A 19,804-nucleotide genomic window follows, 5' to 3' on the forward strand; every position below is an offset into this window, starting at 1 on the left:
TGCTCCTTTATCTCTGATAATTACCCCTATTTAAATCTTAGAGGTGCCCATTTCTTTGACAAGTGCCCCTTTACCTTTGTAATAAGTGCTTCTTTTCGTCTCTGATGAGTGCCCCTTTTCACCTCTGATAAGTGCCCCTTTTTTCATTTATAAAAAGTTTCCTATGTCCTTCTGATAAGTGCCCCCTTGTACTTCTTTTATAAGAGTGCTTCCCCTTTTCATGAATACCCCTTTTGCACCTCTGATAAATGCTCCTATTCAATCTGATAAACGCCCATTTTCCTTTGACAAGTGCTCCTTTTCCATTCTCATAAGTGCCTTTTTCACCTCTGATAATTGCCCTTTTTCTACTTTGACACTTGCTCCTTTTCTTTTATTATAAGTGTCCTTTTCCCTTCTCTCAAGTGCCCCCCCCCCTTTTCCTTTCTCCATTACATGTGCCCCTATTAATAAAGCGACAAAGAGCAACTCTTTCCTATGTTTCTCATGAAGCTCCCCCCCCCCCCCCTCCCTCCACTCACTTGCATTTATAGTTGATATAATTACGTTTCTTATTAAAGGTCTTTTCAGTTTTTCATGATTACATTAGGATTTGTTCCTTTTTTTTCTTCCCTTTATTAGATGTAATGTTTTGCCCTGCAACCTCACAAATCTTAAAACTTGTTTGGAATTTTAATTTTAGAATTTCACCTTTTTTATTTATTTAGGCTTGTCCTACCTGACTATTGATTCTGTTACACGTGTTGCTCTCAATGCTTGGATGTTTCTCTTGTGATACGTTCAAGACCTACTCCGTCATCGAGACCAATCGGAGACAACGATATCTATCAATCTAGGAGTCATGTCTGGGTTTATTAATTCAAATCGAGGCAACATGGAGAGGGAACACCTTTTAGATGGAACAGAAGAAGATAGTGAAGAAGACCTGAAGAGAACGCCAGTTAATGCTCCTACTCGGTCGCTCAACAAGGAGTACATCATTTATAAAGAAAGATGGTACATTTTGGGCATTTTCTCAGCTCTAGCCCTTCTCTACTTGTGTAATTGGAATACCTGGGGACCTATACAAGACACAGGTAAGACAAGATTTGAATTCATAGGACTTTTATATTCAGAAACAAATGCAATGATGGTTGTCAAGGACACAAAGTAATTCATTTTATTTGGACCTTTTTTTGAAGTAGAAGCAAAAGCAAATTTATATACTTTTTTATTTTCACCCAAGCTTGGGCTCAATTAGAGGGTGTCCTGGTTTCCTTGAGGAAGATGCCACATTATTTCTTTTTAATCAACATTATTTCTTTTAATCAACATTATTTCATAGGCTACCTTCTTGGGACATCCTATTTTTCAATTAGGACATTCAATTGTGAATTAATTCCTGGCCAGAAGCCTGTCTAGGCTTCATACGTTAAACCTTTTTATGTAGGCCATCTAATGGAAATTTTAAAACTTTCTAAACAGGTCCTACGAAACACATTTGCCCCTATAGGAAGCAAATAAGTGACCACTATGGACAGGTGGTCTTTATAGAGGTGGCTGCTTAGGCAGATTTGACCGTATATTCTGAAAGTTACATATTAGTGAAATTTAAATCACCTCAACAAAATTTTCATTTGAAAAATATGTTGTGGATTAGTGTTAAGACCACAATATACACAAGACAATTTATTGAAATGTAATACCACTGTAAGCCTGCATGCTAATTAATGCTTCGTTTCAAAATGGAAATCCATCCTTAATAGCAAGCTAATATTGGTCCGGTCAATCAGGGTGTTTATGTGTGTATACTGGACATGGCCTGGGTATGTAATCAGAGGTCAAATTCCTATCTCAGGTCAAACTGATATCCTATCTCGATCAGTTCACTTACTGTATTTTATCAATATGATGTTTTCAACGATTGTTCTTCTTTGTTTGCACGTACATGTATGTAAGTAGCTTCTGAGGTTCTGCAGTGGGGTCCAGGTCAATTTGCTCTGCTAGCCAACTGGGGCCCCATTTCATTTCTCACATCTGCTTTCTTCTTTTCATGGCTTCTTCATGCCAAAGGTCAGTATATCCACCATTCATTTTTTTTTAAATGATATCCCTAAAATATGTGTGACCCCTTTGCCCTGTAACTATACAAGAAGGCACAAGCCTTCTCAATCCAATTGTACAAAGAAGAGGGGGAAATATATCAAAATAGAGAGAAAGAAAAAGACCCATTATAAAGTTTAAATATTATCCTTATAAATGTCTTTGATGTGTTATACTATGGATATTTATGGTATGTGTGTAAAAATATTTAGCCTATATGATTGCTTCTTTCTTAATTACCACACTGTTGATGTCAAAAGATTAAAAAACTATAGCGTCAGATTTTGGGCTGTTAAAGGGTACTTATATTATGTCATTTATTCCTCAGCAAGTTTGAACAATCAAAGAACTTTTAACTTTACCATTTTTATCTCTAACGTTTTTAGCTGTGACAATTTTACCTTTGTTATTTTGTACCACCATCTTTTTTTTGGAGAAATTAGTTAAAAATCAGCCTAAAATCAGGCAATTGATTACCTCTATTTACTTTATTTACATGATGCCTTACTGTACAATGCATTTGCATGTATCCATACTTCAAAAAAACAGTGCTGTATAATCCTTGTATTGTAATATATTTTGCAGGTCTTCGTATATCAGTTCTGATTTCTGGTGGACTTCTTTTCATTGGATGTGGTATAAGATGTATCCCTGTATCCATAGCTATGATGAAATGGTATGAACAATCAAAAAGCTTTTAACTTTACCTTTTTTGTCTCTAACGTTTTTAGCTTTGACAATTTTACCTCTGTTATTTTGTACCACCATCTTTTTTACTATGAATTTTTTTCTATCTTTGTCTTTATTATATACCTTAGTTATTTTCACCTGTGCTATTCAGCTCCCCCTCTTGACATTTTATTTCCTGTCCAACTGTATCTACCTCTGACATTTTTACATTTGACCTTTGTACTGGACACCCTACAAATTCCATGACAACACCAGTACTCCACCATATTGTCATTTTTCAGGTAAAATTAACTGATGTAGCCCAATTAACACACCTAGCTAGCCCAAAATGTTCAGCTTAACCATATAATTATGTTCTAAAGACAGATTTGTCAGAAACAATCAATTTATCAAATGGTAGACATTGTAATGTTGTGGTCAAGAAACCTAATATACACAATAGTTTATTAGTGACTTTTTATCAGATTGATCAATTTAACTCCTGATTTGACCCTGTCCTTCTTCTTATGACATGCTATGTTGGACATGCTAGTACCAGTATATTTCAATGAAGAGCAATTAAGGGTGGGGCACTTTGCAGAATAAACCCCAAACCATATAAAACAAAACAAAAACCTTTCAAGTGTAGGACAATTAAGGGGGTAATGAGTGCATTATTATGTACATGTATCTCGAAATTCATCAATGAAGCCTTACCAATATATGCACTGCTGTTATCTTTGATAGATATGTGGCTGAAGTCTGAAACGCCACTGCCAATTTAGATCCAATGTGAGGAATATATGTATAAAAATACATTTTTGAAAGAAATGACATGGCTTGGAAATCTATTTGTTTCTTTAAATTATCTTTTTGCAATACAGGACCATGAACATTGGGCACATCTTCATAGGACTGTCTGGGCCAGTCTTGATGGCAGCAGTCACGAGTATATCTGCCACCTGGTTTCCAACTAATGAACGTACCACAGCAACGGCCCTCTCAGCTACTTCGCCGTACCTTGGACTTGCAGCCTCCTTTGTCATCGGACCAGCCATTGTGACAGAAATTCACAGTCCAACAACTGGGTATGTGACATGTAGTTCAGCCATTATAATAAATCTGAACTGCAGGGCAACATGATAATGCAGTATTGAATGACTAAACACTGCAGTGTAGAATATATGACTGTGATGGATTATTACATTTTCTGGCAGTGGTGAGAATAGGAAAAGTTTTGAGAACTTTATTGGCTTGCATCGTAGTCAAGTGAGCATTAATGTGGTGTAATCAGGCCTGATAATTACCCGATTTAAATCGGTTTCCTGATTATTTTTTTCCCAATTTTTTTTTTTTCCCAATTTTTTTACTCAAAAGACGGGGAATATTGTTATTTAGATGCCATTTTTTTCTTCCTGAATCTGTTTTTGTTTTTTTTTACTCACGGGCCGCAGGTGGTTGAGGAAAAAAAAAATTGTTCTTAGTGCTCACTATCACCCCTGTGTAATGGTTCCTTAGACATCAATCACTTTATCTCAGTTGAGAGTTTGGTTCATGGGTCATTTGTAAGGGCAGAGATTCATACATATCCCACCGCTGCCACCAGAAATTCAGAGATTCCACACACAGGGTTCCCAGCTATCCTGGAAATCAGGGAAAACAAGTTCATTACGGTGACTTAAGCTCACGCACGCAAGCTATTCTCCACTCCTGACGACGGATAGTCAACCTGTTCGAAACGTCGAGCCACTCCCGCCACCCAGGAAATATGAGGAAAAAAACACTTAAATCATGTAAAAAGCAGGGAATAGCTTTGGCACTGGCCTTAAAAGAAAGTAGTCTGTCTAATATCTTGTGTCCACACAGTAGAAGATTACCTATGTGAGTTGTTTGGGGTGTTTTCTTCCTTTCTTTTTAGTGTGTAATATATACGTATATACCTTTTCTTGTCTCTGTAGCCAAGGGGATTAGGTGCATGACCTGTGAAATCTAACTCTATACCTCTATACTAAAAGCCAAATGGGAATATAATGAAATAGTGATCCTGCAATTTTGAGACTCCATCAGGGAAAAAACAGTCATTTTTATTCATGAGAAATGCTGGGAACCGCCACACATTGTTTATAGCCAACCAGAAACAAATGTTACTTGGTTCACTTTGTAAAAATATAGAATATATGAGATGTGCGTTAAAATCCCTGCCTGAAGCATATATGTTCTTAGATGGAGTGGGCAACAACTTTCTTTTATCTTCCTTTTTACTCTGTGCTGATAACAGCTGCCTCAGTTTATGTCAATAATTTGCAAAGCACATGTGAAGCACATATACTAATGAGTAAGCAGATAGTAAGCATTGTGATGTGCAAAATAGGAAAATGTAAAATAAAACTATCAAGAGCTACCAGCTTCTATCAATAGCATTCACAGCTAGCTCTTTTGAAGTGGCATTAATCACGATGTGCTGCATTACACATATTGTAAAATATCATTATTATTCATGTTCCAATGTTTGCTAGACAGTCTCAGTTATGGCACGCGGTTGGTGTAAGTAACTCCTCAGAATTACCCCTTGAAAGGGGTTCTTATGTAAAGAAATGCAGACATACCTCGATATATACTTTAAAGCAAGCAGTTATTGTCTTGTTAATCTTAACTTCTCGATAGCATAAAGCTGCGTGAAGCTTAATTGATTTGGAGCAGTGGTCTCTTTGAACGTAAATACAAACCTGTCTATTGAGGCCACCAAAAAGGAAAAACAAAAAGTGGCCATAAAAGTCGGGCATTGTAGACAGAGAAGTCATTCTAGAGAGGTTGTTCAACGCACATTTCTATCTCAAGGGATACAAACTGCATGGCCACTGTCTACAGGTGGCCTTTATACAGAGATGGCAACTAACACAGGCTTGACTGTGTATATTTTCCTGTTATTGTTATTAAGCAGAGAACAAATGACATTGTTCTTTTTATTTTTCTCTTGCATAGATCCCCATTGACAACGTCTAGTGGGAATTATTCTGATGAATATTACATAGGTGTGAGCTTTGACTTTTACCCTTTCGAGACAATTATTCCACATTTTGTGGTTTGGCTCAATAACTCTTGATTCAGAGCCCTAAGAATTATACCTGATGCTCAAGTAGAAATGGCGATAATTATGTGCACAATGTACGTAACCATTTTTGTTTCACAGCTTTATTGCGTGTGATGCCAGGAAGTTTTAAAGGAAAATAAGCTGTAACATCCTTCAATTGGCAACACATTTAGAGATTCAAATTTATTGTCATTCAATCAAACCTGGCCATATATTTTTGACATGTTGCCCATTTGAAGAACAATACATGATCAATTTAACCCTAAAGATAAATTCTTTCCTGAAAGGGTTAAAGATAATATCATTGTATGACAATAATCAGACTATTATGAAGTCATATCAGGCAAAATTATAATTTTGCATTGAGGTCGATACATGAAGAATTAATCTGTTTCTATAATATGCCTTCGGTTAATTGGAAACGACCCCTTATTTATTTTGAGCAACTTAACTTCAGTTTTATAGGAAACACATTAAAAGCCTCAATCAAAGTCTGCAATTAAAACTTGATGAGATGATATACTTTAAGAACAGGAAACCTAGATTAGCCATTCAAAATGTTTTGTAGTATTTTGATTGTTTAAATAAAAATGGTCAACTGTTTTGTTTACAGATGATGAAATTCAAGAGCATCTACAGGAAATTCGAAAGCTTATGTATGTAGGTGAGTTCACCGAGCATTATATTTGTTTTATTTTTGCATTTATTTTTGTTTTTGTTTTATTCTTATTTTAATTTTAATTTTAGTTTACAATTTCACCAAATAATCATATTCAAAGTGAGATGTCGTTATAAAAGGTGTAATATGCTTCTAAACATCATATCAACTCTGTGTCCAAAGCCATTTGTGTCATCAGCTATTTGATTACATGAGAAACACTTTTATCAAAGTGTAATTTGCTTCAATTCAACAACAACAAAATTAAAGGAGTAACATGGGACACTATACAGATTGCATTTCTACCTGTATGAATTAAGCATCCAGTTTCAGTGCAGAATTACTGAACTTTGGTTCAAGTTAGTCATAAAATCTTCAGGTTATGGAAAAAAATCTCCCATCTAAAGTTGGGGCAGAAACATAACAATATCTTGGGTCCGTGCACTGATGACAATTTATTGAATAGGGTGTGCCTCTGGCCTGGGAGTGCAATTTTTATGAACAAAAAAACTAAGAATTCTATGCATAATACTATACTAAAAAAAGTACATGCACAATGCTTTTTATGGATGACCTTTAATCTGCACCAAACAATATAAAATGCAATGAAGTATAGCAGCTTAATACAATACAATGTCAACCCAGTGGGTTAGGAGGCATGCAGGTTACTTATAATCAACAATATATACAATTGTACAGTACGATAGCAATACAAATTACAATGTATTAATATATGTGTTAAAAAAGGAGCACCGGGATAGAGAGAAAGAAAAAGGGAAGAGGTGAAAAAGAGAGAAAAAACAGAAGACCTTATCTATTCAGGGCTGCAGGCCAGACTACAGATGATATTAATATATCAGTAACAGCATGAATAACAATCTGTGGAGGGGGGGGGGGGGCTGACAATAGCAAAGTTGCAGAGATTTGCAGTGGTGTGATTACCAAGCTACCAGCACCATTCCCATTCTACATATAGAATAAGTACATGTACCAGACTTTTGATGGATGACCTCTTCATTGAATGATATGAAGTGATTTGAATGCATTTTATGTCTGGCTTTAGCTACTTGAAGTCAAGGACTGTTGCACAATAGACTAAAAAAAAAAAATTAAAAGAGACTAGGCTAGACTAGACAGAGAACAGACCTTCGCGCCCAGAGTAATACTTTTGTGTCTGGCAAAAATTTGGAGCAAACAGTTGATATCTTTGTTGATATCTCTCTACTCTTATTTATTTAGCCTAATAGTTATTAGTTTCCAACCCACAACACATCAGTTGGTAGAGTATCAAATTTTCTTTTATTTGATATATCTTTCATTATATTTAATTGATGATTTTTATTGAAATATTGAACGATAGAGAGTACCCACTTTCTGTTTTGCTGAGTGTAGTTATTGCAAATTGCAGAAATACTCATGAAACAGTAGTATTAATGACTGCTTTGAGAGAAATAGTTGTTTTTATACGCTCAAGGGAAGGTTAGAATTGTGCTATTGCCGAGGCATGCCGAGTGCAATAGCCCAATTGTAACCTTCCCGAGAGCGTATAAAAACAACTATTTCTCGAATATTAAAGCAGTCATTAATACTTTTATATGCCAAAAAAAAAATAGACTAAAAAATAAAAAATAATAAACTTTTGTCGAAGATGGGATTCGATCTCTTGCGTACAAAAGGTGATGTAACTAAAATCAGCGCCTTAAACCGCACGGCTATCGCGCTCTGTTACCATACTTACCAGTTTTCTCTAATATATACATTAAAATGGATTTAAAACGGCTTCGCGTGATTGATGATTCGCGGCTGCTCCATTAATCGGGGCCTTCTTTTACTTTTGCAATGCATATTGGCACGAACTTAGATCAAGATCTATCGGCAGATGTTGTTTTTTTGTTTTTGGAAGTTTATTTTCGTCTTCATGTCAACAATGCAAGATAAAATTGTCGGTAAGATCGATCGTGATTCAATTGTATTGAAATTACCAACAAATTCTTCGCACACGTACGGTATCCTTGATCGCTCAAACCATTTTTTAACATGTAAACCTATGGGGTAACCATGGAGACTGACCTATTTTCCCAATAACCATGATGGTTATTGGGAAAATAGGTCTGTTTTTACAGGAACAGTTAAAGTTTATGAATGCAATTTCGACCAATCAGATTGCTGGATTACTTAAGTGAGGTACTTATGTTTTGTTATCTTTATATTTCAAAATATATTTGATAATGATATAGAGATATGCAAGAACACTTCACGATATTGAAAAAATTTAGGTTTCATTGAATGATGCCAGCAGTGCAATAGAGTATTATATGGTTCCGCTTGAACTATGGTAGAAATTTAAATCAAGTAAAAAATATCTTCTGTACCTTTAAATGACAGCATTGATGATTATTTTGAAGTTAACCTAGATGGTGTATGCAGAAGTAGCTAAGTGATGTAGGTTTTAATAAAGCCCCACTACACTACTTATAGCTACTTGCGCCCTCTATAATATAGCAAACAATGCCAATCGGTGCCTGTTGGTCCCTCTTTTTAATTGAAAGCTGATTTGATGAGATAACCACCTGTCAGTGACCTTGCAGGGAGGTCTAATCCCCCTGGCCAAACTAGTGCAGACAGGCTTTAAAGCTTTGCTTGACCACATTCTCAATGATGCCTTCAGATGAGCCAAACCAGCCTCTTACATCATTTGTGCGAGTTTTGAAACATGCACAGAAAATTGTTCGAAAGACCTAGCATCAGATTTTTAATGTTGATGTATTTTCCCCATTGATTTTCAACAGAGTTTGGTGCAGTAGCTGTGGTATGTTTAGTAGCTTTGATTCGCTTCCCTGCTAAACCTGCCACTCCACCTACTGCTTCGGCTGTGACGGAGAGACAAGATATGAGAACTGGAATTATTGCTTTAGTTAAGTGAGTCAAAATTTGTATACATATACATGTAGTTTTACCTTTTTTGGTGGAGATATTTCATTGGAGATATTTATTATTAACTTTTTTTTCTATTTTTTTTAGTTGTATGAATGATACAGTCATATGCTTTTATTTCAAATTATTTGATGACATATCTCACAAATGCATTCTAATGTTGAAAGGCACATGTGTGTTTAAACCTTGTTGATTAAAAAAAGGGGGAAGAGTATAGAGGTGTCATGGTCTAGTGGACTGGACTGTGGATGACATGGATCACGGTTTGAAGTCCTGTCGTGGCGCTAAAGTCCTGTGTCAAATCACTAATCTGCATTTGCTACTCTTCACCTAATTTTCCTACCTACGAATGTATTCCTTGAATGCTTAAAGCGCCTTAGGGCAGCTGAGTTAAAGCCAGGATAATCATACTACTTTGTAGGCATCTTGAGCATCCCCTGGGAGAATTACGTGCGCAATATAAATATTGCTCTTATCACTTTCAACACAAATAATTATGATTAGGATAACCAGGATTCACTTCAAATACTTTCTGTTCAGATTTTATTATATTCCATTGCTAATTAGAATCATGCTCTACGATTGGTCAAAAGTAAATCATGTGATGAAAAAAAGTTCGCCAATCATTGATGGGAGAAGAAAAGTTTGTTGCACTGTGTAGATAGTACTATCTACACAGTACAACGCACTTTCACTGAAGATAGAAGTACTATCTTACATGTATACGCTGCATATGCGTATTGCTCTCCTCTTTCAGCGCTTTTAGTGTTAGTACGCAAATTTTGGTCATGCGCGAACTATATGGTCACACCACCATACTGCATGCACGTACTGTACGGTATATGTATCGTACACCGTTTGCTATAGCTGTTAATTGATTACTTTTTGCTCTAAAATGACGGAAGAAGTGAAATGTTTCTGATGTGGAATATAAAGCATAAATAATCACCTTTTGGTTTCAGGCGATGGCAAACTATGAGGCTGTTCACACCGGCAGAGATAGCGCAGTCTAGCGCGCGCTAGACCGCGCTATCTCTGCGGTGTGGAAGGTACAACATCGTTTCGGTACGCCCAACAGTGAGCCACGGCAAGCCAAAACGGCGTGCCACTGGAGCACCTCTTGGGGGTGGTCCACGAGAGATAGCGCGGTCTAGCACGCGCTAGACCGGAAAGAAAGCTACATCCAGATCACCTCGGAAGTGATAGTTTGCCCTATCCTCATCACCAACGGTAGTTATTTGCTTTCTATACTCCAAGAGTTTAGTAGAAAAACAGCCTCCGAACAGTGTGTAATTACCATGTATTTGTGTATTTCTTTTCTTTTTACTAAAAGGAAAGAATCATTCTGGATTCCTGCTATTGCTTATGCTTGTATCACTGGTGTGTTTTATGGTTGGACATCACAATTGGGGGCCATTTTCAGTGACAAAGTTGACCAGGTAAGAAGATACTCATTTCATGCAAAAAAAATATCTGGGGGTGTTTCACAAAGATCCCAAGTCAAACTTAAATGGAGATCGAGCCATTTGTAGCCTTAAAATAAAATATATTCAAAAGCGAAGATTCTAATAAAAAGGCGCTTTAAAAATGTAATATTATTATATTTATGTATCATATCATTACTATAATTAGTACACTCTCTTCATTGTGATTTATACGTAGATAATAACATTTGTGTTGCTAAATGGTTTTATCCTTAGACAACCTCAGGCTGGATGGGTTTTTACACAAATTTAGCATCATTAGTTGGAGGGGCAGTGACTGGCAGGTAAGGAAAAGTAGGAATTAATGTGGTGGCATTTTCACTATAGATCTCGAGTTTTGTTTTAGTTTGGTGAAAGATGAAGGACATATATGTCACCATACACTGTAATAGGTTTGTTAGTGATTGAAGTATATTCTGGCAAAGTTGTAGTACAGTAATAAAAGAAATTTGACAATATCAAATACAAAAGGCAATCCTTCCGAATGTCCTTATAAATTAATCATAACAAAAGAACCCCCCCCCCCCCAAAAAAAAAGGGGGTGGATATTTGCATTGAAAGCACACAGCTTACATGTCACAACAAAGAAAGACAATTTTAGATCAAAAGAGTTATGAACATGTTGTTATCACAGTTTACCCCTCTCTTTGCATATAATAGATTTATTCTGTTCAATTTCAGTCCATTTCTAATATTTAGATAAAATTACAAACAATATGAACAAGCATATAAAATTACAAAACTAGAAAAATAAATAAAAAAGAACCTATACAGTACAAATCAAAATTGGGGGCTAGCAGAGGCTAAATGAACTATCAAAGGTCAATTAATCCCCAAATTCTCCTAAAACATTAGCTACTTGTTTCAGTGAATTCTACAAAAGAAATAAGCTATAGAAAACATTGCTAGTGCATTAGAGTATATTTATATGGTTGATGCCCTAGGTAAATCATTATTATTGTTACCGGTTCTTTCTTCTTACCACGAAGTATATGCATGTGTATTATACCTCGGTCATAGAGAAAATAGTCACTAATACCACCAAAATTATTGTTCTTCTTCTACTTCTTCATGTTCATCTACTGATATTACTGTTATTATTATTATTATTACCCGGTATAGTATTATTATTACTATGACTATTATTATAATCATCAGTATTTGTTATTATTATTACTACTACTATAATCATTAAGAAAGGCGGTGCTGATTCAAACGATTAGAGAGAGACAGAAGAAATGGCTTGGACACATAATGCAGCATGACGAGGGCTTGATGCTCAGAGTCGTAGAAGGTCGTATTCATGGAAAGAAGAAGAGGGGAAGACCTCGTAAAGGCTTTCTAGACGATGTAATCACACAATGTGGAGCAACAGGGTATGAAACAATGAAACGGTTGGCTCAAGGTCGTATTCATGGAAAGAAGAAGAGGGGAAGACCTCGTAAAGGCTTTCTAGACGATGTAATCACACAATGTGGAGCAACAGGGTATGAAACAATGAAACGGTTGGCTCAAGACCGAGGAACTTGGAGAGAAACTTGGAGAGACACTTGATATAGAAATTTGAATGGGTCACTGAACCTGTCATAAACTGACAGATCACTATTGATGATGATGATGAATTATTATTAATACTACTACATACTACTACTATAATTACTTTGTGCTTTGTGCTTCAGATGTGCAGATTACTTTACTGGGAAGATGAAACCCATTCTTCTATTCCTCATCGTAACATCCTCTGTAGCTCTAACCGTGGCTATTCTTCTCGTCAATGACTACATCCCTTTCAACTTGGGTAAGAGTTTTGATACATATACGAAATAGAATGCTCCCAGGGGAGTGTTACCTCATTATAATTATTATTATTATTATTATTGTTAGTGTTTTTATTTTCGTTATTATTATTATTATTGTTAGTGTTTTTATTATCATTATTATTATTATCATGATCATCATTATTACTAATGTAATTGATATAATCAGCATATTGGTGGGGAGTCTTGAAATTATTAAACCTACCATGTAACCGATTGTGATCCCGAGTTGTATTCTAATGTTTGGATTTTTCCATAAAACTACATTAAGGGGGAGCATTTGAAGTGGAAAGCCAATCATTCACCATGTTAATATAGCAGTGCAGGTGCGTTGGTCTACCTTTGAAATTTCATCATTGATTTAATTGCCTTGTATACATTGAAAATGGAGCTTGAAGCCTTACATTTCATTTATGGAAAACATCACTGATTGATTGTTTTATTTGTTATCTTTCAGCTCATTGAACTTTGGACTGATCAATTATATCTGGAAGTTTGTTGTTTCCTTTTTTGCATTTCTATTTCCATTTTTCGTCCTTGATTAGACCCTGTTTTCTGGAGGTGGATGATTACCGGTATACATGTGAAGGCTTGTTCAGATATGAATGGCAACTCCGTCTGCGCAACAAAGACTTAATTGGGCATGTTCACTCAGCTCTATGTCATAAGATATAGAAATGTGATGTGTATAACACTTTACTGCAGCGACATATCTGAACGACCCCTTAAAACCCGTCAGCACTAATTTGGCCAGGGGGATTAGGCCAAAGGCAAGGTCACTGAAGGGCGGTTATCTCATCAAATCAGCTCTCAATTAATATAAGAAAAAGGGGATCATGGGGGACCAACAGGCACCTTTAGGCATATTGTTAGCTATATAGAGGGTGCAAGTAGCTATAAGTAGTGCAGTGGGGCTTTAAGCGTCACCATTTATGTAAACATGAAACCGAACCTCAAAACATATTATTTTGTCTTCTTTCATAGCTTGGCTGTATGTCACTGTCATTCTATTTGGATTGTTCCTCAACTCCACCATACCACTCTTTCTGGAGATAACTGTAGAGGGCACTTTCCCCATCGGTGAAGAGACGACCACAATTATGATGACTATGTTGAATAATGTAACTACTCTAGGCTTCCTCGTTCTACCCATGGTCCCATCCATAGGTTTGTATGTTGTCATTGAGACAATTTCAAGTTTCCATGTTGTTGCGGTATGTGTTTGTATAATAGACACATATTGCTCCTGTAAAAAATGCTCTGCAGTGATTTCCTATACTTACTAAATTCCTAACTGCAACCCTTGATCCTTGCCCTATACTTGACCTTAACCGTAACTCTAAACCTAACCTAAAAATGGCGACTGGCTGGAATGCTCCCTAGGGAGTGGAAAATGTGCATACATTGTGTGCGGTTAAGCCTGAATCCGATGACCGGGGTAATAATATATCTGTAAAGCGCTGCAAAATCAATGTATTGAGCACTATATAAACATGGAATATTATTATTATTATTGAAAATCCAAATGCAACCCTCAAACTAGCCCTACTGTATAATGCTTTTGATGAAATAAACCCTAGAACAAACATCAATGAAGCATATTTCATATCACCTTGTATTTGCATGTGCTCGTAAAAAAACTAAGACTAACAATCGAGAGACATAATGAAGCATTTTCGTCTTACATTCATCAGTCAACTGCAAAAATGAACAGAAAACTGAAATAGGACTATTCAACTGGCTCTCATTGACTGCCTGTGGTTATGTGAAGCTATTAAAGCATATATATACAGCCATTGATAAAAGATAAATTAATGTTCAGCCATTTTATATACCAGTAAACTAGAGCAGATTAGCTGTTACAGTTTACTTTTTCATTTCATTTATTTTCCATTAAAAATTCAGAATAAAATACATAACAAATTAACAGCAAAATCGGAAGGACCCCAAGAAAAGCATGCTTGTGAGAATGGGACCCTGTACAAAAATAATCATACAAGCAAATTATTATAACAAACATTGTAAAACTTATCAAAACAAACATACACTCACCTCATTCATTCACATGCACACATGCACACAGACACACCAACACACACCGCAGGAAGAACATTGATGAGTCATGACAAAGAGCCTAATTAATGCATCTCTCTTAAAAGCTGTCTCGTAACTTATAATCAAAATTCAGTTTTGCATTATTTGAATGCATTCAAGATTATCGTTATTACATTATTGTAGTGTAAAATCACAAAAGAGAATTTCTGCGAGAAAAATATTGTGATGGCAAATGAATTCAAGTATGACTTAGGCAACCCCGGGTGTTTTTGAACCAATGACCTTTACTTTTTCAGTCAAGTGTTTGACCACTTCACCCTGACACCTCTACTGCTGATCATTTCATAAGGAATAATGAAATCAAATGATAATAGTAATCCATTCTTGTATAGCACATAACACATTATGATATAGACTAATGTCCCAAGACGCTTCCAAAGAGCTTTAGAAGTTGCATGTTTTACCCTAGCTTTAGCTAATTATTGTCTCTTCTTTTTTTTTTCTTCAAATTTTCAGTTGACTTTGCTTGGCTGAACTGGGTGATGCTAGGATCTGTGGTTATATGCATCCCTCTTATGCTCTTCTATAGAGAGCACTACAACCGACTTGACTTTGACGGGAGTCATCCAGCGAATGATGAAAACTCACCAGACATCTAATGGAGAAAGTTGTGTTAATTTGTAGTGATTCTGTCCCCCCTCCCTGTATCACTTCACGTTGTCCTTGTTTGCGCACGATATTCAGACATTTTGCAAAACAGAACATTTTCAAGTATTTCAGTATTTACAGATTTGAAGGGGAAAAAAGAGATATTTTACGTATTAATTTCACAAAAAGGGTTATATATTTCAAAGAGAAAGTTGTGATATGAATGACACTGGCAAATTCCTTGAAAAGGGGGTACTTAGTACTTTGTTTGAATTTTTACTTGATCAGCCGAAAGAAGGGTTGTATGTAAAGCCTATTTTTTAGTTTTTTTTCAGGCAAAAAGGGGACAGATTTTATGAAAAATATTCTTGAAAGTCTTATCTGAAATAAGGGGGGGGGGATTTTTTACACCAATAAACAATCATGTTACCCCTTTGAATATGAAAAACTGAACACCACCGGAACTTGCCAGTCCTACCCAGGCTAAGTTTTTTACTGCCATGGGTAGCTTTTAGCACCCAAATTGTATATGGTATCCAATATATTGAGAATAGCTTGTCTTTCTTTTTGAAATTCAAAATGGATTCATGACTGTGAAGTTACATTTAAATATCATGGAATAGTGTGTGTATCAAGATGAACTATGATGAACAATCACTGAAATTGCACTTGTCTGCCATTTCTATGTTATATCAATGCTTACTACAGAGGTGCCAACCAGTACGATTTAATCGTATTTAGTACGATAATAAGAGTGGAATACGATAATACGATATCACCTCGATTTTTTTTTTTTTTTTTTTTTTTTTAATATTTTTTTTAAATATTTTTTTTAATGCCCATAAAAACCACGGAATCGCCCCAACTTTGCTTTTCTTTTAAAATTTTAATGAAAGAGCAAACATTTTACTTGACTGTACGTACCAGTATCACATTTTTCTGAAATTTTAGTGGCCCGGGGCCAACCGGCCATTGGTGTGTCGAGTTTTCGTGAAAATCTGATTTTTCTCTCCAAAATCTGATTTTTTAGGATACTCAGTCCGTTTTTTTTTGTGTCAAGAGGTTGGCATCTAGATAGATGAACAATTACAATTGAATTTGTTTTAAAAAAACTAATTACAGCAAAAATATGGTCTTTACGGTATGCATTTGCGCTGCATTACGACATCAATAGGTTTTTAATAGGTGAAAGGAAGGCCGGTTGAAAAATTCTAATTTTGATGGTATAATACTAATTTTGGTGGTGCTGAGTACTAATTTATACTTCCAAAGGTTAGCAGCTCTGTTACTAAAAGAGTGCTTGATAAGAATTATTATTCTAGCATACTATGATTATATTAACAACAACAACAACAACAACAACAACAACAACAACAACAATAACAATAATAATAATAATAATAATAATAATAATAATAATAATAATAATAATAATAATAGTGGGTTCTTGTATAGCGCTCATGTCAGTCAGATTTGACCCTCCTGGCGCTCCCGATTATTACCCTGGCTTTAGCACGGCTGCCATACGGCGCTCTAGCATTTCAAGGAATAAATTCCTACCAGGTACCCATTTACTTCACCTAGGTGGAGTGTGGCAAATGTAGATCAATGTCTTGCCAAAGAACATTAGTGCGGCGGCAGGACTCGAACCACGGACCTTGTGATCGACAGTCCGGCGACGTATCCACTCGACCACAATACCTCTAATACTTGTAAACAAAAATTGTAATTCAAATGGAGTCTGAATTAATACAAAATGCTGGGTATAAAATATCAGGCATTTGTAAACTTCATAAAAATAACTGAAATACATCAGATTTTGTCAGCTTGGGCAAATGAAGAAAAATAGTTGTTGCAGATTTGTATATAGGCCTAAGTTACGTCTGATGGAGAATGTTGATGCCAAAAGGTATTACATACCAGAACACTGGAATTGCGCTTGTATATAAAACGCAAGTATTTACCTTATATTTAGAACGGAAGTACATTTCTACCTCAATTATGTTTCCTTTGCCATTCATTGCATTTTTTTCCTTTCTATGATGTATGTACAAAGAACTTTCATACCTTTTTTTTAAATTTCCTCACATTTTTTCTGATCATCTCCTTATTTTTACTGTATTTACTATAAAAAAAACCAACTTATATTGGTCTATCTTCACTTCAGCACAAAATATTTTATATGTATTACCATTTGTCATTTTCTTATTTATTTGAAGGAATGTATAAATACATGCTTGTACAATGTTGTTTTATGATATTTAATTGACTATTTTCATCTTCCTTCCGACCATCATGATGGTAATATGTTGTTTTCATGTATCTTTCAAGTGATTTTTTCTTCCATATTTGTAAATCTTATGCCTATGTCTTGTAAAATATAACTTGTTATAATGAGACCCCTCCCTCTCTCTCCCATTCCCTCTTCCCCGCTTCAACTCTCTCTCTATGGAGATAGGTTCTCGTGGTTGATTACTCATGATATTAAAGATACTATGTCCCTTTTAAAGCCAACCTCAAATTCTGTAGAACTTTGCAGGAATTATGAATATGTCATGTATGTTCTATCTGTGAAATTTGAAGGTTAGCAGTGTCTTAATATTCAAATTATGCAAGGAAACTCGTTTACTTGCTAGACTTCACTGTCAGACACTATTGAGTGACTAACTCGCTTTTTATCAATTTGGTAATAACGTACATAAAATGAGTTGTAAAGGGTACATGAGCATTTGTCTACATCAATAACCCACTTCGTGTGATGGCCACAATTAAACTGATTGAATCTTTGCGCAGCATAAAACGTATGACCATTCAGCACAATGGTCTGAAAATCAAGACTATTACTTATTGGCTCTATAGCTCTCAAGTCGATTTGACAACTAATAGTCGTAATTTTCCCACTTGAAGCCTTTTTTAAGCCCCACCTTTTTTAGGGAAGCTCTAAATAAGCGTTATCTTTCAAATGCCGTCGGAATTTAACCTTTTCATTTTTTGGCCTGCAAATGGGACATAGTACCTTTAAGAAGAGATTGATAGATATGACCACAGTATATAAATGTATAGTGAGGTATTCCTATTTAAGAAAATAATTATTTACTCTTTGTCAGGAATCATTAATCTTTTCATTCTAAAAAAAAAAATTGTTATAATGTTCTCTTTTCCGTTTTATTATTGTGGATGAGAAGCATCCAATGTAATCCAAATCTCGGTCCTGGGTTTTATGTAACGTCTTTATTATCATGTTACATGTATTTTCTTGAATAAAGATGAATAAACAATATATCATGTGAATGAAGCCTTCTAATAAATATTTTTTGAGTACATAATTACATGTTCATTTTCAGTTGTACTTGTTTGTTTTATCAAATGATATTAATTCTATATTCCTTCTCGTCTGATTGGTATGTCCTGTGAAAGGATGTGAGAAAGATAAATTTCTTCTTTTCAGCATCATTAATCAAGAATCATTCTTGATACAAAATAAACAGAGGGCTACTCACAAGGGAAAGACTAGTCCTTATCAAAGCCAGGTTTATAAAACTTTAACAGACAGCTCTATTTTACTTCTCTGCCTCTATATAAATCAACTGAATGGAATTTCCTTTTAATTTCCCAATGAACGACTTATTTCAATTCCCTACTCTCATTCATCATCTTTCCTCATTTTTTAAAGTCGGTATTTTCCCTCTTCCAACTTACTGACTTTTGCCCCATTATGACACTGCCTCTAGTTCTTTTCCTCTTAAAGCCCCACTGTCCTACTTGCTCCCTCTATATAGAAAACTTCCCTAATCGGTGCCTGTTGGTCCCCCATGATCCTCTTTTTCTTGAGAGCTGAGTTAATGAGATAGCCACCTGTCAGTGACCTCGCTGTGTGGTCTAATCCCTTCTGGTCCGGTAGTATTGACGGTTTTTAAGCATCCTCTTTGTTTAGACAACCTTACTGCTTTTTTTCTTCATCATATCTTTCCATGAAATCTTTGACTCTTTGACAACTTTCATACTGGTGTGTTGGCTCGGTCAGTAGAGCGTACGCCTCATAACCGGAAGGTCGTGGGTTCGAACCCCGGCCGCGTCATACCAAAAGACGTTAAAAGACGGGAGTTGCTGCTACCTTGTTTGGCGTTCAACAATAAGGATAGAGCAACGTCGATCTGGCGCTGCTCAGTGGCTGCCGGGCTCACGATCAATTGGGGAAAAAAAATTCCATTTTCGGTCTTAATAAAATTTGGAGTGGACTTCAAAAGATTATTATTATTATTATTATTATAATTATTATTATTAGCTTTAATATTTATCAGACAGATCAGTATGTGCGCATTTGTGTGCATGGGAGAGAGTGTATGTGTGCAAGTAATTTTTTTTC

At 35.6% G+C, this 19,804-nt stretch overlaps 1 protein-coding gene across 1 annotated transcript; it reads left to right on the forward strand.

The window, feature by feature from the left end:
• Positions 1-813: 813 nt before the first annotated feature.
• Positions 814-15,572, forward strand: LOC100889210 (solute carrier family 49 member 4 homolog). Its single transcript, XM_030990458.1, has 12 exons — positions 814-1,076; positions 1,942-2,052; positions 2,668-2,758; positions 3,636-3,839; positions 5,734-5,783; positions 6,456-6,506; positions 9,290-9,419; positions 10,768-10,873; positions 11,135-11,202; positions 12,598-12,716; positions 13,720-13,902; positions 15,307-15,572. The coding sequence occupies exons 1-12, from the start codon at positions 842-844 to the stop codon at positions 15,447-15,449; spliced, it is 1,491 nt and encodes a 496-aa protein (XP_030846318.1). The 5' UTR covers positions 814-841; the 3' UTR covers positions 15,450-15,572.
• Positions 15,573-19,804: the final 4,232 nt, after the last annotated feature.

This window comes from Strongylocentrotus purpuratus, unplaced genomic scaffold, assembly GCF_000002235.5.
Source record: "Strongylocentrotus purpuratus isolate Spur 01 unplaced genomic scaffold, Spur_5.0 spur5_scaffold_19, whole genome shotgun sequence".
In the NCBI taxonomy this organism is placed as follows: Eukaryota; Metazoa; Echinodermata; class Echinoidea; order Camarodonta; family Strongylocentrotidae; genus Strongylocentrotus; species Strongylocentrotus purpuratus.

Excerpts from the sequence above, each read along its gene's own strand:
- LOC100889210 (XM_030990458.1), top strand. The coding sequence starts at position 842 with ATGTCTGGGTTTATTAATTCAAATCGAGGCAACATGGAGAGGGAACAC. Across the intron at positions 3,840-5,733 it reads ATTCACAGTCCAACAACTGG|ATCCCCATTGACAACGTCTA; the intron begins GTATGTGACATG and ends TCTCTTGCATAG. Across the intron at positions 11,203-12,597 it reads GGAGGGGCAGTGACTGGCAG|ATGTGCAGATTACTTTACTG; the intron begins GTAAGGAAAAGT and ends TTTGTGCTTCAG.